The sequence below is a fragment of the Neolamprologus brichardi genome, chromosome 7 (assembly GCF_056152115.1).
Source record: "Neolamprologus brichardi isolate AB-2024 chromosome 7, ASM5615211v1, whole genome shotgun sequence".
Classification (NCBI taxonomy): Eukaryota; Metazoa; Chordata; class Actinopteri; order Cichliformes; family Cichlidae; genus Neolamprologus; species Neolamprologus brichardi.
Genome location: NC_142110.1, coordinates 29,736,103 through 29,755,816, shown reverse-complemented (window position 1 = coordinate 29,755,816; position 19,714 = coordinate 29,736,103). Strand labels below are relative to the sequence as shown.

At 41.3% G+C, this 19,714-nt stretch overlaps 1 protein-coding gene across 1 annotated transcript; it reads left to right on the top strand.

The window, feature by feature from the left end:
- Nucleotides 1-1,517: 1,517 nt before the first annotated feature.
- lmo4la (LIM domain only 4-like a) lies at nucleotides 1,518-16,062 on the top strand. The gene is made up of 5 exons (XM_006782129.3): nucleotides 1,518-1,739; nucleotides 10,700-10,946; nucleotides 13,739-13,835; nucleotides 13,936-14,094; nucleotides 14,542-16,062. The coding sequence occupies exons 2-5, from the start codon at nucleotides 10,705-10,707 to the stop codon at nucleotides 14,548-14,550; spliced, it is 507 nt and encodes a 168-aa protein (XP_006782192.1). The 5' UTR covers nucleotides 1,518-1,739; nucleotides 10,700-10,704; the 3' UTR covers nucleotides 14,551-16,062.
- The last annotated feature ends 3,652 nt before the right edge of the window (nucleotides 16,063-19,714 follow it).

Below are 19,714 nucleotides of genomic sequence, written 5' to 3'. Positions count from 1 at the left end.
GATTTTTTTGATTGTCGTTTTAAGCCTCACCCTCTCTGCATGCTTTATAACTCCACTGACTAAACACACCTGGTCGGTTTAATAAAAATATTAACATAACCAGATAACCTGCAGACCTGAACCTGAGCAGTGTTTATCACAGCCCTCTGCAGGTGTGATGTATGACTCTGAACCCACAAGAGGCGCCCGCGCAGCTATAAATAACCACATAATTAAAGGTGTTGACAGGGAACTGACACTGTGGTTAGAGCTGCTCTCCCCGGAGCCCCCCTTTAGTTTAAAAAGCTTCACACACACTACAGATCCCCCCTCCAACAACACCAGCGTCCTCAGAACAGGATCATGTGTGGGCTTATTACCAGAGGAGGTGTTACATATGAGGCTTGTCATGGTCTTATTGTTCATACTAATGAATCTTCAGTGAAGGAGGGGAAACTTTTAATAAACTTAAGGTCAGAAATTAATCTCAAAGGTTCATAATTACCCTCATCCATAGACTGTATATAAAAGACAGGTGAAACGAACTTAAAATAATAATAATAATAATAATAATAATAATAATAATAATAATAATAATAATAATAATAATAATAATAATGACATGCAGTTTACTTCCTTACTAATTTATTTTACTTCTTCTTCTTTTCCTTCCTACCTTCCTTCTTTTCACTTTCATCCTTAAATCCTTATTTCTCTTGCTCCTATACCGTCCTTCCTACTTTTCTACCTTTTCTCTGTTCCTCCTTTTTCTCATTCCCCCTTCAAACTTTCCTTACTTACCTTGTTCCCAACTTCTTTCCTTCCTTCCATATTCCTTCCTTTTTGAGTCCGTCTGTCACCCTTTCTTCCTTCCTTCTTTTCTCTTTCTTCCTTATTTTCCATGTTCCTAATTTCCTTCCTTCCTTCATTCATTCATTCATTCATTCATTACCTGTTCTTTCCTCCCCTGGTCCTTTCCATTTGAACTGTAATTTCCTTAATTTTTACATCCTTTTATCCCTTCTTCCTAAATGCCTTCCTTTCTTACCCTTTGCATCCTTCTCCATTCCTTCTTCCTACTTTCCTTCCTTCCTTCTTTGTTTCTTGGTCCCCTTGGACTCCTTTTATTTCAGGATTGGCTCTTCACATTCGAACAATAAATTAGAAACACGCCCATTAAAATACATAAATACATAAATAAAATTCGATTTAAATAAATATTTAAAATCTGGAGCAAAAAGCCTAACTCTGTAAGTTAAACTGATTTGTGTTATTTATTGATTCTGTTTTTATTTAGTAATAAATCCCTGTTGTTGTAAGAAGAATAATTTCTCTCTTGAAGCAAAGCGTCATGTGAATAAACGACTGTTTGCAGTCACAGTCAGGAGATAATTATGGCATATTTAGATTTTAGATCAGCAGTCATCCATCTTCCTGACCACAGGCAGGAACCACGCCCATTTCGTGACGCAGAGGAGGCGTGGCCTGGCTGGTTTAAATTGGGGAGGAGCGCTCCTCCGTGAGCAGCTCAGTGCGGGAACAAAGCGCAGGAGGTGCAGGAGAGAGAAAAAGAAAGAAAGAAAGAGAGAGAGAGAGAGAGAGCGCTCAAACATCTGCAAGAAAAAAGCAGAAGACTGCATGGAAGAAGAGCGGAGAGGAGCTCCTTCACAGGAATACTGAGCCGAAAAGTTCCCAGCTGTTTGACCTTTGGCACAAACATTAGGTGGACGAACAGAGAGATTCAAGTTCAAAGCGCGGAGGTGAGTTCACGAACCCGAAAGGACTATTTTACTATCAGCGGAGTGAAATTAAACGAGACTGAAATATTTACCGCGATTTAAGCCTCAGATTTGATGTTTTTGTCTTTAATATTTACACTTTCTCAGACACATTTCTTTTCAGACAGCATTTTTAAAACTTCTGACTCTTCAGAAACAAGCAAACGCACAAACACAGTTTTATCTTTGCTCCAAACCGCATGATATTCTCAGAAAAGCATCAACACCAGTCTTTATTTCACACTGCAGCATGGCAGGTACAACAGGCAGGGTCCAGGACATGAAACCAAAGTCTTTCCAAGCTCATGCGCCTGTTTTTATTCTATGAAATGACAAAAATATGACGTGAAAAGAGGAATGTGCTGCTTCATTTATGTTCACAAAGTGATGAAGTGGAACCAGAGAATCTGCTTTGTCCTACTTTACTCTTTGATATAAGAAGTGTTTACTTCATATCTCATCAGACTTGTAGGAACACACGCTCATTTATGGTTATTTAAAAAGGACTGTGCACATGGATTTAAGTTTAGATGCTATATCCTGCTGTCCTCACTACCTTAATATATTCACCCACTTTTAAAACCAGTCTCAGATCTCATTTAACCTTTTTTGTTAAACACAACTGCAAATTCAAACTCTAAAAACAAATAAAAAATGTTCACCCTGAGAGGCAAAGAGACAGTTGATATGATAGACTGTATGTAAAAGATGGCAGTAGCCACTGTGACATCACTCATTGGTTAGTCGCTATAATCATCTTGGTGATTTGAAATCAAGTCGTTAGCCTATGAGCATCCTCTCTTTTATCGTCCTTTTTTCTTTAATTGGATCATAATTTATTAAAAATGATTCATTCATCATTTTTGGTAAATTTATTTATTGATTAATTTAATAATTTGGACAAAGTGTTGTTGGGTCAGAGATTGCAGGAGAAACAGGTCGCCCCCTGCTGGTCATTATAAAGAGTGCAGGTTTAAGGTTCATAACTTCAGGTTTCAGATGTTTTACCCGGCCTGTGGTTTGCACCAGCAGTGACGGATGGAAAATCGAAGCTCTGGGATCAAACGTGTACGAGTGTAGCTGCAATTTGCTCATGAACGTCTAAGCGTGACGTTTAATCTTTACTGGATACTCAGGATCATTCCTCATAAAAGAATGTGCATTTCTGTTTCTGCTTCACATTGCGGCTTTTATGGAACGAAACAACCCGAGGAGGTTGGAACGACTCGGGCGTCATGTCCTGAAGTCTGTGATTTTCATTTTCAAGCCACAGCGTGTAATAAATGCTCGGCACTGGTAATATTTTGGCTGGCTTTGTTTATGTGTGTGGTATGAAACATTTTGTGACTTTGAGCAAACACTCAGTTTTGTAAATGTAGTTTAAAAAATGTTTTGGTTTTTTTTTCAAAAAAAATTGGAAAACTTGTAGAAAAATGTGTTAGCAGATGTGGGCGAGTATACTCTAAATCAGCACTACACACACTCTATTTAGAGCTCTTAAAATGAACAAAAGCCTTTTAGGACACTTTTTTTGGTGTCACACAACACACACATGTTGGAGCTTCTGATTGGTGGATGACCCCCTGTGCCACCTGAGCCATAGCTGACCTACACAAAGGCACAACTATATAACACATGAAAATTTATGACTGCATGTAGGACTGTGCGATATGACCAAAATCTCGTATCCTGATAAAAAATTCTATCGTCCCGATAACGATATAAATCACAAAAATGTAACATTTTCTGTAAATTCTGTGAATCTCGGGCAGCTCGTCTTGCGGGAAGTGTTTCCAGCTGCGCTTCATGTAGCTGGAGTCGAGTGTTTTAACCGATGCATGAAACTATACATTTTTAGACATAAGTTGTAAAGGCCGCCGTTTTCTTTGTGAGTATTTATTACACGGCGTGCTGCGGGGAAAAGCCTGTTCTAACGTTTGAGTCTAAGGTTTATTTTTTAGCACCTGGCGGCTCTTTTTTACTTCTCATCTTATCCTCTTTTATAAATGAGTTTAAACATAGAATACCCAATAGCACATTTTCAAAAAGCCGTTTCACGGCCTCTGCTGTAAGTGAATGAGTTTTAATTCTGTGTAATGAATCACTCAGAGAGGAAAATTACGCTCAAGTAAAATATCTGCTGACTTGTTCATTTAAACTTATGCTTTAATTCAGTTATTATAGCTAAATATTTTTATTCTGACACAAAAATAACAAACACAAGCTTATGAATAAGAATCAAAATCAAATGATCAAAAAAGCTCCTAAAAATATATAACTAAAAATCAAGAGTTGCAATAAATGTAAAAAACATGCCAAACTATTGACATGTATGCTTCAGACATCACTGTTGTGGTCAGCTCTTTATAAAAAAGACATTATTGAAAAGTGAAGCCGCTTAAACTTGTGTTTTTTCTAATGACCAGCAGGGGGCGACTGCTCTGATTAAACAGTCTGTGGGAAAATAAGATCTTCATGATGAACTTATGATCTTGGTTTTAGGTCATATTAAAAACAGTATTATTAATTATGGGTCCCATTAAGAGCCAAAAAAGGCGGGAAAACACTCAGAACAGGACTTCACTAACGAGGGACATCACAGTGGCCATGTCCCTCTTTCATATACAGTAAACCTGCTCCATGCAGTGAACTTTCATCACGTTGTTACAGGCGTGTGTGTGTCGGTGTGTTTAAGTGATCTGAGCTGTACTCTTTCAGCTCTCAGCACCACAGGAAAGTCTCTGTGGGAGAATCTGCAGGTTGTCTCTGAAACTGTTTTCCTAAACGAGTGACTGACTGAATAAATTCGACCGAATTTTTATTAAAAAGGATATTTCTATCAGCTCTTGCTTCTGCGGCAGAGCTGCGTCTTTTTAATTTGACTGAAACTGCGAGCAGGATCGCTGGTGCCACACGAACCCGTGCCCTCGGTGTTAATTAAAAAGAGGCCTGTTTTAATGAAACGGCACGTCTCTCTGTAAGAGTCTCAGGAGAAGAAACTGGATCTGTGTGACCGGCGCGCCCTCGCTCGGGCTCGTTTAGTCACTTTTACCCCCTCAGACTGAAAGCAGCTTATTTGTTAATTACACCTCTGAAGAGTGTGGAGGAGGCTTCACTGAGCTGCTTTGAAAAAAGAAGGAAGGAAGTAATAATTTCAGAATAAAACAACTCGTGCACAGTTCGTCCTGTCAGCATCCAGCGGGCGCTAAGATGGCTGCAAACCATTCAGGGCACCTTCCTTTGTTCAGTTTCTTTCTTTCATTTCTTCCTCCTATCCTGTCTTTTACTCTTACCCTTCCTTTTACCCTCCTTCTTTCTTCCTTCCTTTTCATCTTCTACTCTTGTTCCCCTAGCTTTTCTTCTTACTTTCCTTACTTTACCTTCCTGTTTTCTTCTTTCTTTACTTTCTTCTCTTTCACTTCATTCCTTTTTTGTCCTTCCTGTCAATCATTATTTTCCCCCTCTATTGTGCTTCCTTACCTATCTTCCTTGCATTTCCATTCACTCCTCCCTCCTTTCTTAGTTGTTTCGCTTTTCTTCCATTTATCAAGCCTTCATTCTCTCCTTTATTTCCCCTTTCTTTCTTCTATTCTTCCTTCTACCTTCCTTCCTTGTTTTCCTTCCTTTTTGACTACCCCATTTTCCTTCCTTTCTCTTCACTCATTTGTTTCTTTGTTCCTTGCTCCCCTGTCCTTATTTTTCCCCATCCTGCATTTTTACCTTTCCACCTTACCTATTCCTTCCTCACTTTGCCCTTATTTTCTTACTTTTGCCTCTATCCTTGTCATCTATCCTTCTTTCTTAGCTTGTGTCCTTGTTTTCCCCTTTCTTCTTTCTTTGCTCCTTCCCCCCCCCCCCCCCCCCCCAAATCTTTCCTTCCTTCCTCCCCGTCTTCTCTAAACCAAATAGGAAGCCAGTGGTGAGATGTCAGGACTGAGGTGATGCTGGAACCAGTAAAAAGCTGAAATACAGTCCTAATGGTCACAAGGTTAAATGGCAAATAACTATTAAGTGCTTGAATAAAAAAAAAAAAAAAATCAGGCAAACAATTTAAATGCAATAAGAAACACTGAGTAAAAGAAATGATTAAAAAGACTGATTAAAAGGGAATATAAGCCACTCAAACTGGGAGTCCTGTGGACTGTGATGAATTACTAGATGACATATCAGCCAAACCTGATACGCCCTGTGACACATTATACTCTTAAACCCTTTCCTTTTAGACTAATTGAGGTCCTCCAATCTGCACAGAAAGAAGATTTTTCTTAATATGAGGGACATCCGTCAACTGCCATGAAAAAAAGAGCTGTTTTCAACTCCATCGGCCTGAAACTGGATCTGATTCACCAGTTTGTGTCTCTTCATTAGCCCCTGTGTTTATTCACTGCTCCATCACACGCAGCTATTCCTTTCGATTCTTTAGGATTAAAGAGCTGCTAATAAAGAAAGAAAAAGCAAAGGTGGGAACAGTTCAGTTTGCTGGATGTGATCATAATGTTTGTGTGACGCTCAGCTTCACCGAGAAGTCACACAGATACTCACAGCCTGAATGTTCTGGCCAGCTTTCAATCAGATTCCACTAACTACAGTCTGACACCAGAGCCAAACATCCGACCAAAAAGACTCGAAGATGAAGAGTCGTTTGAAGAGCCAAGCTTTAGCGAGTGTTGTGGTGGAGCAGAGCTCAGCGGCAGCAGTTTGAAAGCACGTAGTGTTTGCTGCTGGCACCCCGAGGGGAAGCTCAGAAAGTAAAGCCCACACAGGTGAGTGTGGAGCTGGAAATGACATGGTCAGACCTGCGTGTGCAGGAAGGAAGAATCGGAGGTCTGTGCAGCGTTTTATCAGCCTTTAGAGGAAACTAAGAAGTAGACGGGGAAGCTTTCAGCAGGAAACGACAAAATGACATTTCCGGTAAACAAAATGGGAAAATAAAAACAACCTGACTGCACCAACGCAAAAATCTGGAAAACACTACTTCTTCTTTACGAAATCACGATGCCATTCCAGAAGAAGTTCCACTTCAGGAAACACATTCAGGAAACCACATGTCCTGTACATGTTACATAGCAGCAAAACCAGAAATGTTTCAGAAATCACATTTCTGCAAAAAGAAACATTAAAAAAAAGTAATTAATATTAGGAAAATAACATCAACAACACAGAAACCCAATAAGAGAATAGTTCAGAAAACACGACATTCCAGAACTTTTATGAGAATACAAAAACACAACAGCAAAGCATGACAAATGTTTCAGAAACTGCAATGTTTCCAGAAAACCTTTAAGATAACTTGCAAACAAAAAAACATCACGCCCAGATTACACAACAGAGCAGATTTTCCATAAAGCATCCAGAAATTTTCAATAAAGTTTCTGGTAACATTCCAGAAGTCAATAAAACATTCATGAAAACACAATGACTGAACCCAAAATGTGACAAACGTCCTGGTAAATATGGCAACATAATTACAGTTTACACAGAAGCAGCTTTTGTTTAGACAAAGATATTTACTTTCTGCAGATATATCGTACGACCTGCTGCGTGTAAATCTGAGTATCTGTAGCCTGAAACGTCCCCGTCACCGTCTCAGCAGTGAGACACGCTGAGGCTTTGTGTGCTGCAGGAGATGATTAAAAGCAGGATTTGCATTTTAATTGGATAAGAATTGTATCATAGAGGTTTTTGGCAGCTGTCTCGAATCTTCTCGAATTAACACAGGTGTTAGTGTGATGATTGCATTGGCCACTGCTCCACAGTTTTGTTTTGGGAACATTTGGACATTTTTCAGGTTATAGAGGTGTGTGTGTGTGTGTGTGTGTGTGTGTGTGTGTGTGTGTGTGTGTGTGTGTGTGTGTGTTCTTTTAAAGGTTTCAGACTCATTAACTGAGGTTTCTTATCCTTTTTAGTCTGCATATGAGCCGGTCAGGTCTGATTCACCACCTGAATGATATCCAGAGGACAGGGTTGTGTTTGGATGCCACTGTAGAGACAAACTCGTGACGATGTACAGGTTTTTCCTCTCACTTTATTTCACATGGGTGGGAGGGGAGCTGTTATGCTTTGCAGACTCGGGCCGCTAATTGATTTCACGGCTGGTGATGTGCCGCCCAGAGGAATCTGGCACCAAAGACAGGAGACAGAAGGAGGAGAAAGAGATGTTTAGGCACACGGTCACATTAAAAACACCAAGTGGGAACAGATCCAGAATTATTGACCTTGCGATGACCTTTTGGATTTATGCTAACGGGAGAGTGAGGTCAGTGGTTGAACTTCAGGATAGGTTTAGTAGTTGGTCAGCTATAAATGCTTTTGATCCTGGTTGGATGAAAAAGCCCACTGAGGCGGAAATGGCTCAGTTTCCATCAGTTTGTAGCTAACAACAGTTGTCGCTACATTATGACAATGATCAGTATACTTCACTCTTATTGGACGTCACTTTAATCGCCTCCAAGTTGAGATTACTTTTACTTTCTTCTGATTGGCACTCGTAAACACATGTGGGTGTGGCTTCTGTCTCTCTGAGATGACCACATCAGGCACGTCCTTGTCTTTTGCTTTTACACCCCTGATAACTGGCTAAGAAGGAGAAAAATAGCTATCGAGACCAAAGCAGTTTATTTCTGCTGTTAAATTTGAACATGGGAGTCTATGGGAATTGACTCACAGCCTCAAGTGGGCATTTGAGGAACTGCAGCCCTTGTAGCCCCAAATATCAGGACAATGTACTGATTATATACAAAGTGAATTTAAAGTATACCAGTGATGCAGGTTTATGTAATCATTCTTGTCTTTTATTGTCAGCAGACACATCAAGAAGGACCCGTCGGTTCATTTCCAGCTTCTTTAATTCTATTTTTGGATAAAGCAGCTTTGCATGATTCACAGTTCAAAATAACCCTATCTTATACTGAGCTTTCAGTTCATCTTTTCTAAAACAAGCTATTCTGCATCCTCTTCCTTTAAGCAAGCTTTCTTCTGATTGGCTGCCCTTCATAAACCCATAGGTGTAAGGTCTGACATCAAACAAAGCGAAGAGTAGAAAAAACAGTGACAAATGAGTGTTCAGTTCACAGGGATTACTTGTAGAAACACTGAGCTCATTATTTGAAACTTTGGATGTGTTTAATGTGAAAATCCAGCTTTGGAACAGGAGATTCATGGCAGGAAGTAGAGGGGGAAGCACAGAGCCCAGGTCCACAGATTTGAATGCAAACCCCCGACTGTGCACTGTTTAGTTTTATGTCTTTCTGTTAGAGAAAGTTGTTGGATTTAGTCACGCTTTGTGTCTGTGGTTTGTCCTGCTGTGCACTACAAGCTGTTTAAACACCTCGAGGAGAATTTAAGGCTAAAACGATGAGCTCGAGTTTTCACCCATTTCAAATGTAAAGGTTTCATTTGTGGATTAAATAAATGGCCTCACTTCTCATTCAGAGGATCGACTCATTCATGACTGAGCCGTCACTAATAAGAAGGTTTGGTCCCAGCGCGTGTGGCTGTTTGTGGTTTGAACGTAGCCTTGGGCTTCTTAACATGGTGTTCCTGTGGTTGATTAGAGCCAGGTGTCTACTCTAGAAAATGAGGGTATTGAGGGCAGCCCGCCTCGCCGCAGAGGACCAGCTGCTGCTTGGTGCAATCTCAAATGATCTTGTGGGAAGGCTAGTCGTAAAGCTAAACATGCCCTTGCTGAAATTAGACGCTCTGGAGGACAAATTGTGCTGCTGTTGCTCATTTGGAAAATGAAATCTAGCCCTGCAATTATTTTATGTTGTTGTTGGCCCTAATTATAAATCATGGAAGCGGCTGAAGAGGCAGTGTTGCTGACTCATTGCTGAGCGGCACACACACTGCTGTGGTTGTACTCAAAAGCAATATTATTCCCAGCTGTGCATGAAATCAGCTCAGTTCTGTAATGGAAAAACGAGAGTGAGGAGGAATATGCTGAATGCTGCCCGACGGTACATGTGTTTCCGTAATGTTTAAAAAGAGATGATGAAGGAAAGAATTAAATCAAGGCCCAGATCCTGCACAGATTCCCTGCTCGCGGGCTTCGTTTATCAGGTTCAAAAGAGTGTGTGTGGTTTTGTTTTACCATCTTTGAGCTTGTTTGGGGATCGTTCTTATGTTTGTGTATTACATTCATATTAGAGGATATGCTCCTGCCTCATGCACTGTTTTATGAGCCTTTAATTATTCAGTTAAAAGTCTCACATAAGTGGGCCCAGACCTCCCTTCAACCTGTCAAGCTCCTCTCAAACTGAGGGTAGACCCTGGGTCTACCCCAGCATCTCCTTCCATGCATTTCTTTTTGGTCTTGAGGAGCAGCGTCTGTACTCTGAGCTCCCACCCTCCTCTGGCTACAGAAAAATAATCAACTTAGTTTTGTTTGGGGGAGAAGAACTATGTCATTAGTTGACAGTTGGTGTGTCAGAGGACTTCTGGTGGTTATACAACAAGAGACAGCTGTGGCACAGGAGGCAGAGCAGGTAATCTACCAATCAGAAAGTCGGTATTTCGATCAAGTATCCTTGGGAAAGAAACCAAACCCAGAGTTGGTCCTGATTCGCTCATTGGAGTGTGAATGCGTGTGAATGCTGGATGGAAAGCACTTGTGTGTAGAGAAAAGTGCTTGCGTGTGTGGGTGAATGAGACATGTTGTATAATGTGCTTTAAGTGCTCGAGTAGAAAAGAAGCATTTACAGCTAGTTTAGAAAAATATCATGGTCCAGTCCAATCCTGGTTTTCTCACCCTGCCATGCTGTCCCACACTGGTCATCAGTTAGGTGGCAACAACTTCAAAATCTGAAAGTAATTATTAATATTAGAAAGTGAGTCGCACCCTCAGGTTTGGAGTTAACATCACTGACACGCTTTTATTTGGTCTCATCTTTGACACCTTTTTTATATCTAACCTCCAATGGTTCCTCTTTCCTTTTACCCTCCAGTGGCGATGGTGAACAGCAGGGTGGAGGCACCCACAGTAGCGGTGATGGGCAGCGGCGGCGGGACAGCGGGCAGGTCGTGTGCAGGATGCGGGGGTCGTATCGCGGACCGCTTCCTGCTCTTCTCGATGGAGCGGTACTGGCACACGCGCTGCCTCAAGTGCTCCTGCTGCCACGCTCAGCTGGGCGAGTACAGCAGTACCTGCTACAGCAAAGGCGGCATGATCCTCTGCAAGAACGACTACATCAGGTGAGGCTTTTTAGAAACGTGAAACATGTGTGTGTGTGTGTTAGTGTGTGTGAGGGAGGTGCAGGACAGAGGTTTTGTGAGCGCCTCCGGGAAAAACTGAGGGCTGGATCTGGAAAGCTGCTGAGGAGGACCCTGACACAGCAGACTTTGTGCATCAGGCCAGTAATAATACAGCAGCCTCTCATGAAATAAATAAAGCTCTGACTGTACGCTCGGATTACGCCACAATCTGCAATAAGATACACTGAATAATCATGAGAGGTCTGCAGTGTGTTGGAGGAAATTCCACATTCGGTCCAGCCGTAAAATGGGATGTTTATGCAGGTGCATATAAATGTCCCTGATTAGTATTCATGCGGTTTTTGCACTGGTGTGAGTCCAAATTAGAAGCTGGACTCTCACAGGTTCCTATGCATTCATGACTGGCTCATGCTTAAGCTCATTCAAACTCATCCAAACTGAAAAAGGCTTCACTGAAGGCAAAAATCTGCCTCTTACAAAACAGACTGGTCAGTCGAGTCACAATCAAACTATGATTCTAAACTAACAGGGAGCTCTTCAGTTGTTGAATAATGCTTTTTTTTTTTTTTTTTTTTTTTTTTTGACAGCTTCGGGAACGTGTGCCAAGTCGATACACCAGTTTGGTCTCAGGAAGCTCAGGTGCTGAGATGTGATGGCTTCTCATGTTAGAACCTGCAGTTCCTCTAGTGACCACTTGAGGCTGGCTCAGGCATTAAATCAGCCCCATAGACTCCTGTGTCAATGTGTCTAACTTTAGACAGAAATAAACATGTTTACAGCCTATACATGTTTTTGGAATGTGCCTGTTCACGCTTCAAAATACAAAACCTCAAAGCAGTGCAAGATAGCATGTTGGCAGTGTCCATTTTTTATATACAGTCTATGATTCCTGGTCATTGTAGCACCCTCTAGTGGTCAAGACTTTACTGTGGTTCGTCCAAAATAAGATTAGCGATCCCATGAGCTACGTTTTGTTTTATGAATGCTGCTTTGTGATGTCACTTCCTATTTTGCCTTTTTTGATTGGCTGAATGCTTTTGAATAGTTTTTTTTTTTAAATTCAGCTCATGGCTTTTGTTACTCTTGTGGAAATTGAAGTCATGTGTGCTTTTAACTCCACCAATACCTCTTATTTTTGGCCCAATCAGCAGTGATTGAGCACTTGAGAAGCAGTCCAGGCAGTGTGAAAGCTCTCCTGCTTTGGTGGGTTTTGAGAACCAGCGTACATTTTGATTGGCTTGAAAGCCAAACGTTCACAGCATCATGTGGCCGTTTTGTACTGATGTTCAAGTGCTAGCTTTTTGGCACCTGACACCAGCCCTAATTTTCACAAAAAAAACCAAAACCCTGCGTGTGTTTCCAGCCACAAACGAGCTGAAGAAACGTCTGATTTAAATCCACTCTGGACTTCCAGTACCACTCCAGAATTACAGCCGCCTCAGATTTCTCGCTTGGCAGCCGTTTGTTCCGTTCTGTGGCAGGAGTGCAAATAAAGAGCTCAAAATATGTATAAATAGTCCTACAGTGGATTTCGGCTGATTTGTGTTTGAGTGGGGAGGACCTCCAACCGCCATCCATCCCATGAACTCAAAGCTACAGTCACTGACCAACAGACAGGGAAGCCATGGCTAAATTATCCAAACCCTGAGCCGAGGTGGACTTACCTAAGGTCTGGTTTGGGGTCGAGTCCTTAGATTCGTCATGCTGCTAAAGAAAGATGAGCCTTAACTGAGACTCGGGAGGAGTGTGTGTGTGTGTCTGAGGGTTAATTAAGGAGGACAGGGATCCTCTCAGGCACACTCATTAAATGACTGTTTGGATTAAGATAAAAAATTCATTACTCTGTGGAGTCATTGAAAGGGGAAGACAAAGAAAGAGGGAGAAAGAGAGAGAGACGCCAAAGTGGTCAAGTGAGTATCGCGGGGTTTCACGTGTAGCTTTAATGATGACAGCAGCTTCCTTTAAAGGTTCAACACAGGCACTGACCTTCCTCCAGGTTCAGACTGATGAGGACCGGCTGCTGTGTGCCGCCACACTGAAACGACCCGGAGCCGATACCCTCTCATTGGACCTTTTATGGGTGCTAAATACAGACTATATATAACTGATGCATGAAGACTTAAAACCATTTACAGCTTTAATCACAAACTTTTGTTATTACCCTTCTGCCCAAGCTTCAGTGGTGCCAACATGCTGTGTTTATATAAGGCAGGGGTGTCAAACATAAGGCCTGGAAGCCAGAATCTGCCTCACAAAGACTCTAATCCGGCCTGCTGGACTGCTTTTAGAGTTTAGACTTGATTGTATTTTCATAAGTTTTACACTATTAAAGACCTCCCTCGTGGCCATTCAGACTACACCTAAGTAACAGATAAACAGTTAAAAGCAGGAAGTTTTCTGTTATTTACGATCTACAGAAAAAGCATCTGTCTTTTACAAGGATTCTACAGTAAAACCTTCAGTTTTATAATAACTATAGGAGTCTTTTCTGTAATTTTATACATTATTTCTTACACTTAAAGCCCAAAGAGTCATCTGACAGATTTCTTTCCTTTACTACATCAGCATGTAGAAAAACTGACACTTACTGCTGTGATGGCAACTTTTTCTCTGGCATTAAGATATCTTGACGTATTTGGTGGCATTGAACTGAAGTCGTAACATTTCAACATTTCACAGGTACTTGAAATAGTAGAGACGGGATTTGAGAACCCACGACATCTGCTTTATGGCTGTTGTGTTGATGCATAACTGTTTGGTTTCATGTGCAGGCTGTTTGGACACAGTGGAGCCTGCAGCGCTTGTGGACAGTCTATACCTGCCAGCGAGATGGTGATGCGAGCACAAGGCAGCGTTTACCACCTGAAGGTGAGCGTGATCTTCTACCAGTCCAGCGTTGTCAACCTTACATGTTTTCATCTTTTCAGACCGGTGAAACTTTTAATTCAATTTATTTGTTTTTCTTTAGTGTTTCACGTGTGCAACATGCAGGAACCGCCTGGTTCCCGGCGATCGCTTCCACTATGTCAACGGGACAATCTTCTGTGAGCACGACCGGCCGGGAGGAGGCCTGCTCAGCGGACACTCTACTCCACTGCAGGGCAACAACATCATGTCTGACCAGAAGGTGAGAGGCAGTTTCTGGACTCAGACTTTTTTGAACAGTGACATCATTTTCATTCAGGAAGATTTTCATGAAGCAAAAATGTGAGCTTTACTGCTGATGAATTGGCGAGTATTTTTTTTGCTCCATCCCCCTTTTTTCAGAGGCTTAAATAGAGTTTGATAGTTCAGTCAAAAGTTGCTTCATCAGCAGCTGAGAGTAATTTTCTCTGTGGTGGGGAGAAGATCTGGAGATGATTCAAAATGTGGTGTTTGCACCTGGAAGTAGTTTATGTGGACTAACAGCATGCAGATAAAAAGAGCTCTTAATGAAAATGAAACAGACCAATCCAGTGGATTGTAATTTTGTTTTGTTGTTTTCCAGTCAGTTTAACTTTAATGCAGACTCATGGATGTTTATCCAAGCTGGTGATTGGTTTGGTTTATAACCTCTTCTCTTTACTATCTACAGGTCTGCTGAGGAAGAGGATGGAAAACCAAATGTGTGCCTTCTCCCCCACCTTTTTCCTCTTCACCATCTCCCCCTCGCTGTAAATCCCGCCGCTGGTCAACCTCCCTCTGATCTCGTGGACCCTTGCCACTGGTTCAGATTTTAACTTCCCAACAGACTCTGAAGATGACGAGGAGTAAAATCTGAAAGAGGTCTGTTGGGATTTCACTGATTAGCTGTGGCCTGGCTGAAAGAGGAAAAGTGGAACTGTCCCATTCGTGTGATTTTAATTTTCCCAGCCAGCCAGTTACTGTGGACATTGAACGAGGAGAAGACAATGAAAGCAATGTGACTCCTGCAGGAGGTGAACTATATTTGACCACATATTTGAGTAAAACTCGTTTGGGTCTGTTGTGTCGTCATTTTAGCTACTCGACGTTTCCTTCGACACGCTGAGAGACACCTGGACACCATAACATCTGTACTGACTTAAAGACGTGTACTTCTCTGTGAAATATTCACATTTTAGCGAGAAATTGCTCCCTAGTGGCAGTGTGAATGTCACAGACAATGGGATTGATTTCTCCATAAATTTTAAGACTGTCTTTTCCCAGTTAAATCAGCTCGTTCTCCTCCACATGTCTCATATCAGTGACTCTGTATGACCTGTTTTAGTCTGTGCAAGCTGCTTTGCAACCCACCTCCACCTGAGCTTCTCTTTTTAATGCCGTTTCTGACTTTTTCAGTGTCATATCTGCTGTCATTGATACCTGCTCTGTTCTGTATGTAAAGGGAGATGTACTGCCATATATATAAATGACTACAAATGGAAACCAAGAACAGTCGTCTTTTGACTGTAGTGTCAAAAACAAGGACGGACCCTTTATTTAACTTACTTTATTAAAGACTGGCCTTGATTCTTAATTCTTCCTGTTCTCAGGGAGAAGCTACTATCACTGAGTTTCTGTTGTGGAAAAAAACATCAGTTTATGCATATGTGCAGTTCCTGGCTCCCAAGGTGAGTCAGTCCCTATACACTCCCATGTTATAATGTCCAACTTTGAAGCAGTTTCCTCCTAAATAACAGGTGTACGGTGGGGTTCATTTGTTTATAACTCACCTGTTTAGATTTTATTGAGGCTTAAAATAACTGGCTTGCTCACTTTTAGCTGACAACGTGGCACAGCACCTTCTCCTCCAAATATGGTCACTTCCAGCTCCAGAAAACCATAATGGCGGAGGCCAAAGAATTAAAGTTACAACAGTGGGTGACATGGCAGTGGCCAAGTCCAACTTTTCCTTCTACTAAGAAGAATTAAGAGTGTGAAGGTAATACTCTTCTAGCAAAACAATGTTTATGTTGTTGTTGTTGTACTGATGGCATTAGTGCTGTGGAAGCTTTACCATGTGAACCATTGTAGGATAAAGTTATAGTGCGCTAAAGTTGATTCCACCTGTCTCCGTGTGCTGATGGCAATTAATAAAACAGCTAAGACTGATTATTTGAATAAAGACTCATCTGACAGTCTGAGTTAATCACAATCTGTGCCACAGTTTCATTTTCTAATTTTGTTGCCTCATCTCCAGTAAACATGATAACAACAAAGTAAAAATGCTAACATCCTTTATTGATTTAGGAAACTGTATTTATAGCAATATAGTCTTTAAAGCAGGCTTTGTTATTTATCTCCTATCATGTTTTCCCTTGATGTTCATGTCATACAGAGTAGATGAACCCTGCCTAATTCTCATTATGTGGCTCAGCCAATCAAAAGGAAATGGGAAGGGGGTGGGGGGTTAAAACAGGAGAAAAATACAGTGTTACACTGTTTTGTTTTGTTTTTCTATTTCTGGCTCTTTGTGATGTCATGATGATGGAATGAGCCCTGCCCACTTCTCTTTACATGGTCCAGCCAATCAGAAAAAAGTTGAAAGGGTGGAGTTGTTTGAGCGATGCTGCACTATGAACCAAAATAAGATAGTTTAGGCTTCAGGATGCTCTAAATACTCTGTTTCAGACAGGTTTTACTGCTCTAGGATCTTTGCAATATCATAAAAATGGAATCAGTTCCGCCTACATCTGTTTACGTGGGACAACAGAAGGATGGGAGGAGCTAAGACAGCAGCTAAAACCTCTCAATACTCACTTTCAGACAGGTTTTTCTACTCTTGGATCCGTGTGATGTCAGATGTCACCTTCAGAAGTGGTTGGGCAATATGTTTGCTGGCATGATCACAAAGCAGCCTAACCAAACTTCACTTAGTTCTTTGTTTTTAATGTCAAACTGCACAAACAGTCATCCTCACACACTCTGTAGATATTTTTTATATGTTGTAGTTTGAAATTCAATTTTTTCTCAGTACATAAGCAAAACAAGAAAGTCAAGATTCTAGAAACAGTCATTTCTACAGAGGTAAAAATCTCTCTTAGATCAACTAGGAGCACAGCTGCTACTGGGCGTAGCACGGCAGCACCCATGATGTATCTTTTTCCTAGGATGCTGTATGAAGGAAGTATCATCTGGAACATGTTTAGCTTCATCCAGTAACCGTGTTTGGAAAGATTATCAGCAGCAGTGACGTATACTGTGCAGTTTAAATGTTTACTGCAGTACTGTTCATATTTTTACTCTTTATACTGACATGCTTTCATTGTGCTGACATTCTCTCTGCTGCAGTACAAACTATCATTTCTCTGTTGATTCTTGAGTATTTGGAGTTCTTTCAGAAGAACTAATAATAATAATAATAATAATTCAGTCACTCGACTCACATGTGACAAGTGTGTGATTGGGCTAAAGAGCTAGCTCTGGCTGCCTGAGACTGAGGGGTAAGTAGGGGAGAAACGCTTGTGGTTCTCAGACAAACATGGCTGATTACCCACAGGAATGGGATTTCAAAGGCCTGAGCTGAGGCCATTACAGAAGCAATTAAAGTGGGATGCGCTGGAGGCCTACGCGGGCTTTAGCTGCACTCCAGTGTTGCAGCCTAATGAGGCCTAATCTGGTGAGCTGGTCTAATTAAAAGGGAGGGTTGTTTTTTCCTGTGGGCTCCAGGCAGCCAGCAGTTTGTGGTCTCAATAGTTGTCTGAAACAAAATAAAAAAATAAAATACAAGAGTGAAGACTTACATTGTTTTCAGCCATAAAAACGTTCGGATTCCTCTTTTCTGTGTCCCTTCAAATTAAAACTTTTTTTTACATGCTTTCTGATCCTTCCAGGCTCTCGGCTCTGATTGCTTTCTGGCATGAAAAGTGCCTTTAAATTAGCCTTTTTAAATCTTTTTGGCATGGAAACTACAAGATCATCTCTTCCACACTAATTTTGGGATCTCTCGTCCCCCTTTTTTTCCCCCTGTATTGTTTTATGCAGCTTTCTGTGGAGCTAAATTAAAGGCTGGAAGTGAGGCACATAGAACGGGCAGAGGCACACATGAGTAGCCAGCTGCGACTCCTCAAATTAACGGGGCCCGGAGAAGTCGGCAGCTCCCTCTCACAGGGTTAGTCCAATTAGCTTCACATTCACAGCAACAATGAGGCTTTTAATGGTGGTGATTCAGAGAGCTCTTTCATAATGATGGAGGGCGAGTGCATTCCTCTGGTTTTTCACTCATGACTCTGCTGTAAGCCCGGAGTCTCACCAGTTTCTCCCAATTCAACCTCAGTCCTGTTTAAGCTAGTCAGGCTGTAGCTTCTTATCACAAAAAATACAAAATGCAGCCTGTGCGATTGTGTTTTTTTTCTCTCATATAGATCCTTTTTCAGTTATGTATGTTCCCAATAAAGATGGCTAATGTTTCAAGGTCAGTGTGTGAACAAATAATCCACTTGAGCCAAAAGCTCAGGCTTTAATTTAATAAACACACAGTTTATTCGATTTTTTTCTCCTCTTGGATCTTAATGATGTCAGTGAGAGGAACACACAAGTCCCACCCACTTTCAATTACAAGGGAGGCTGGCTTTATGTGGAGGTGAAAAAGCTTATTTTGGACAGAGGCTCAAAAAAAAAGAGGTCGTAGAGGCGAAATAAAAGTTTCTAATAAGAGAAGCCTCTTTTTCTTATGTCAAAACTGAATTTAAGATTTAGTGGTATCTTCATATTTTATCCAGACTCCAACCTTTCGGACTGAAGATAAAGCTGCAGTTCTTCAAATGGCTACTTGAGGTTCAAAAGTGACTCGGTCCCCATAGACTATGATGTTAAAATGTTTAGCTTTAGCTAGGAATAAACATGTTTACAGCCTACTATATATGGAGGATAAACATGTTTATAAGACACCTGTTTAAACAATACGAAGCATTAACATTTGCAAGTAATAGGGAGGGGATCTTTTTAACAAGGCAAAAAGAAGTCCCACCCACTTTTATTTACGAGGGGTAGCCAATAAGAAGAAAGTTGGCTTTAAAGGAGAGGGGGGAGGGAGCTAAAACAGAGTAATGCAAAGTTGTTCTAGTACAGTAACGTGTGCTCCCAGTATTGTGTATATAGAGACAAGAGGAAAGAAAGCAGTTCATTAAGTTCGCAGATGGGAACCAGCACTTTCAAGTCTGAGTCAGAAAAGTGGAGTGCCCACTCCAGGTTAAAGTTAAGGACTTCAAGTATCTCAGGGTCTGAACGGGAGACTGACAGAAGGATTGGTGTGACATGGGGGCATGATTTCAGTGGTGAAGAGTGTAAAAGGGAATCTGTTTCATTACATTCCCGCTGCCAACATGAACATGAGCTTTGTGTCATTACCAGAAGAATGACATCACAATAAAAGCAACCAAAATGAGGCCTGGGAGGTCGGTCATTCAGGAGGGGTTTAGAATAGAGCCCCTACAGCTCCACATTGAAACCAGGACCAGGTGAAGTGTTTCAGGGACTTCCAGCTGGGAGAATTCTCCAGGGCAGACCCAGAAGACAATAAGGAGATTACATCTCTCAGCTGGCCTGGAAACACCTTAGTGTCCTCCTAGAAGACATGGAGAGAGCGGATGGATGAATGGATGGTATTTATTATAAAAATTCATGTTAGTCAAATCATTTATTGATTCAGCTTTGATTGTGTGACAGTGACTACTGGAAAAGTGAATTATTTTGATACAAAGATATGCTGTATATCAAAGATGTCAGTTTCCTTAAACATGCATTCTTTTCTAGAAAATAAAGACTCATACATCAGGGTACTTTTTGTTGGTTACACCCCCGTTCTC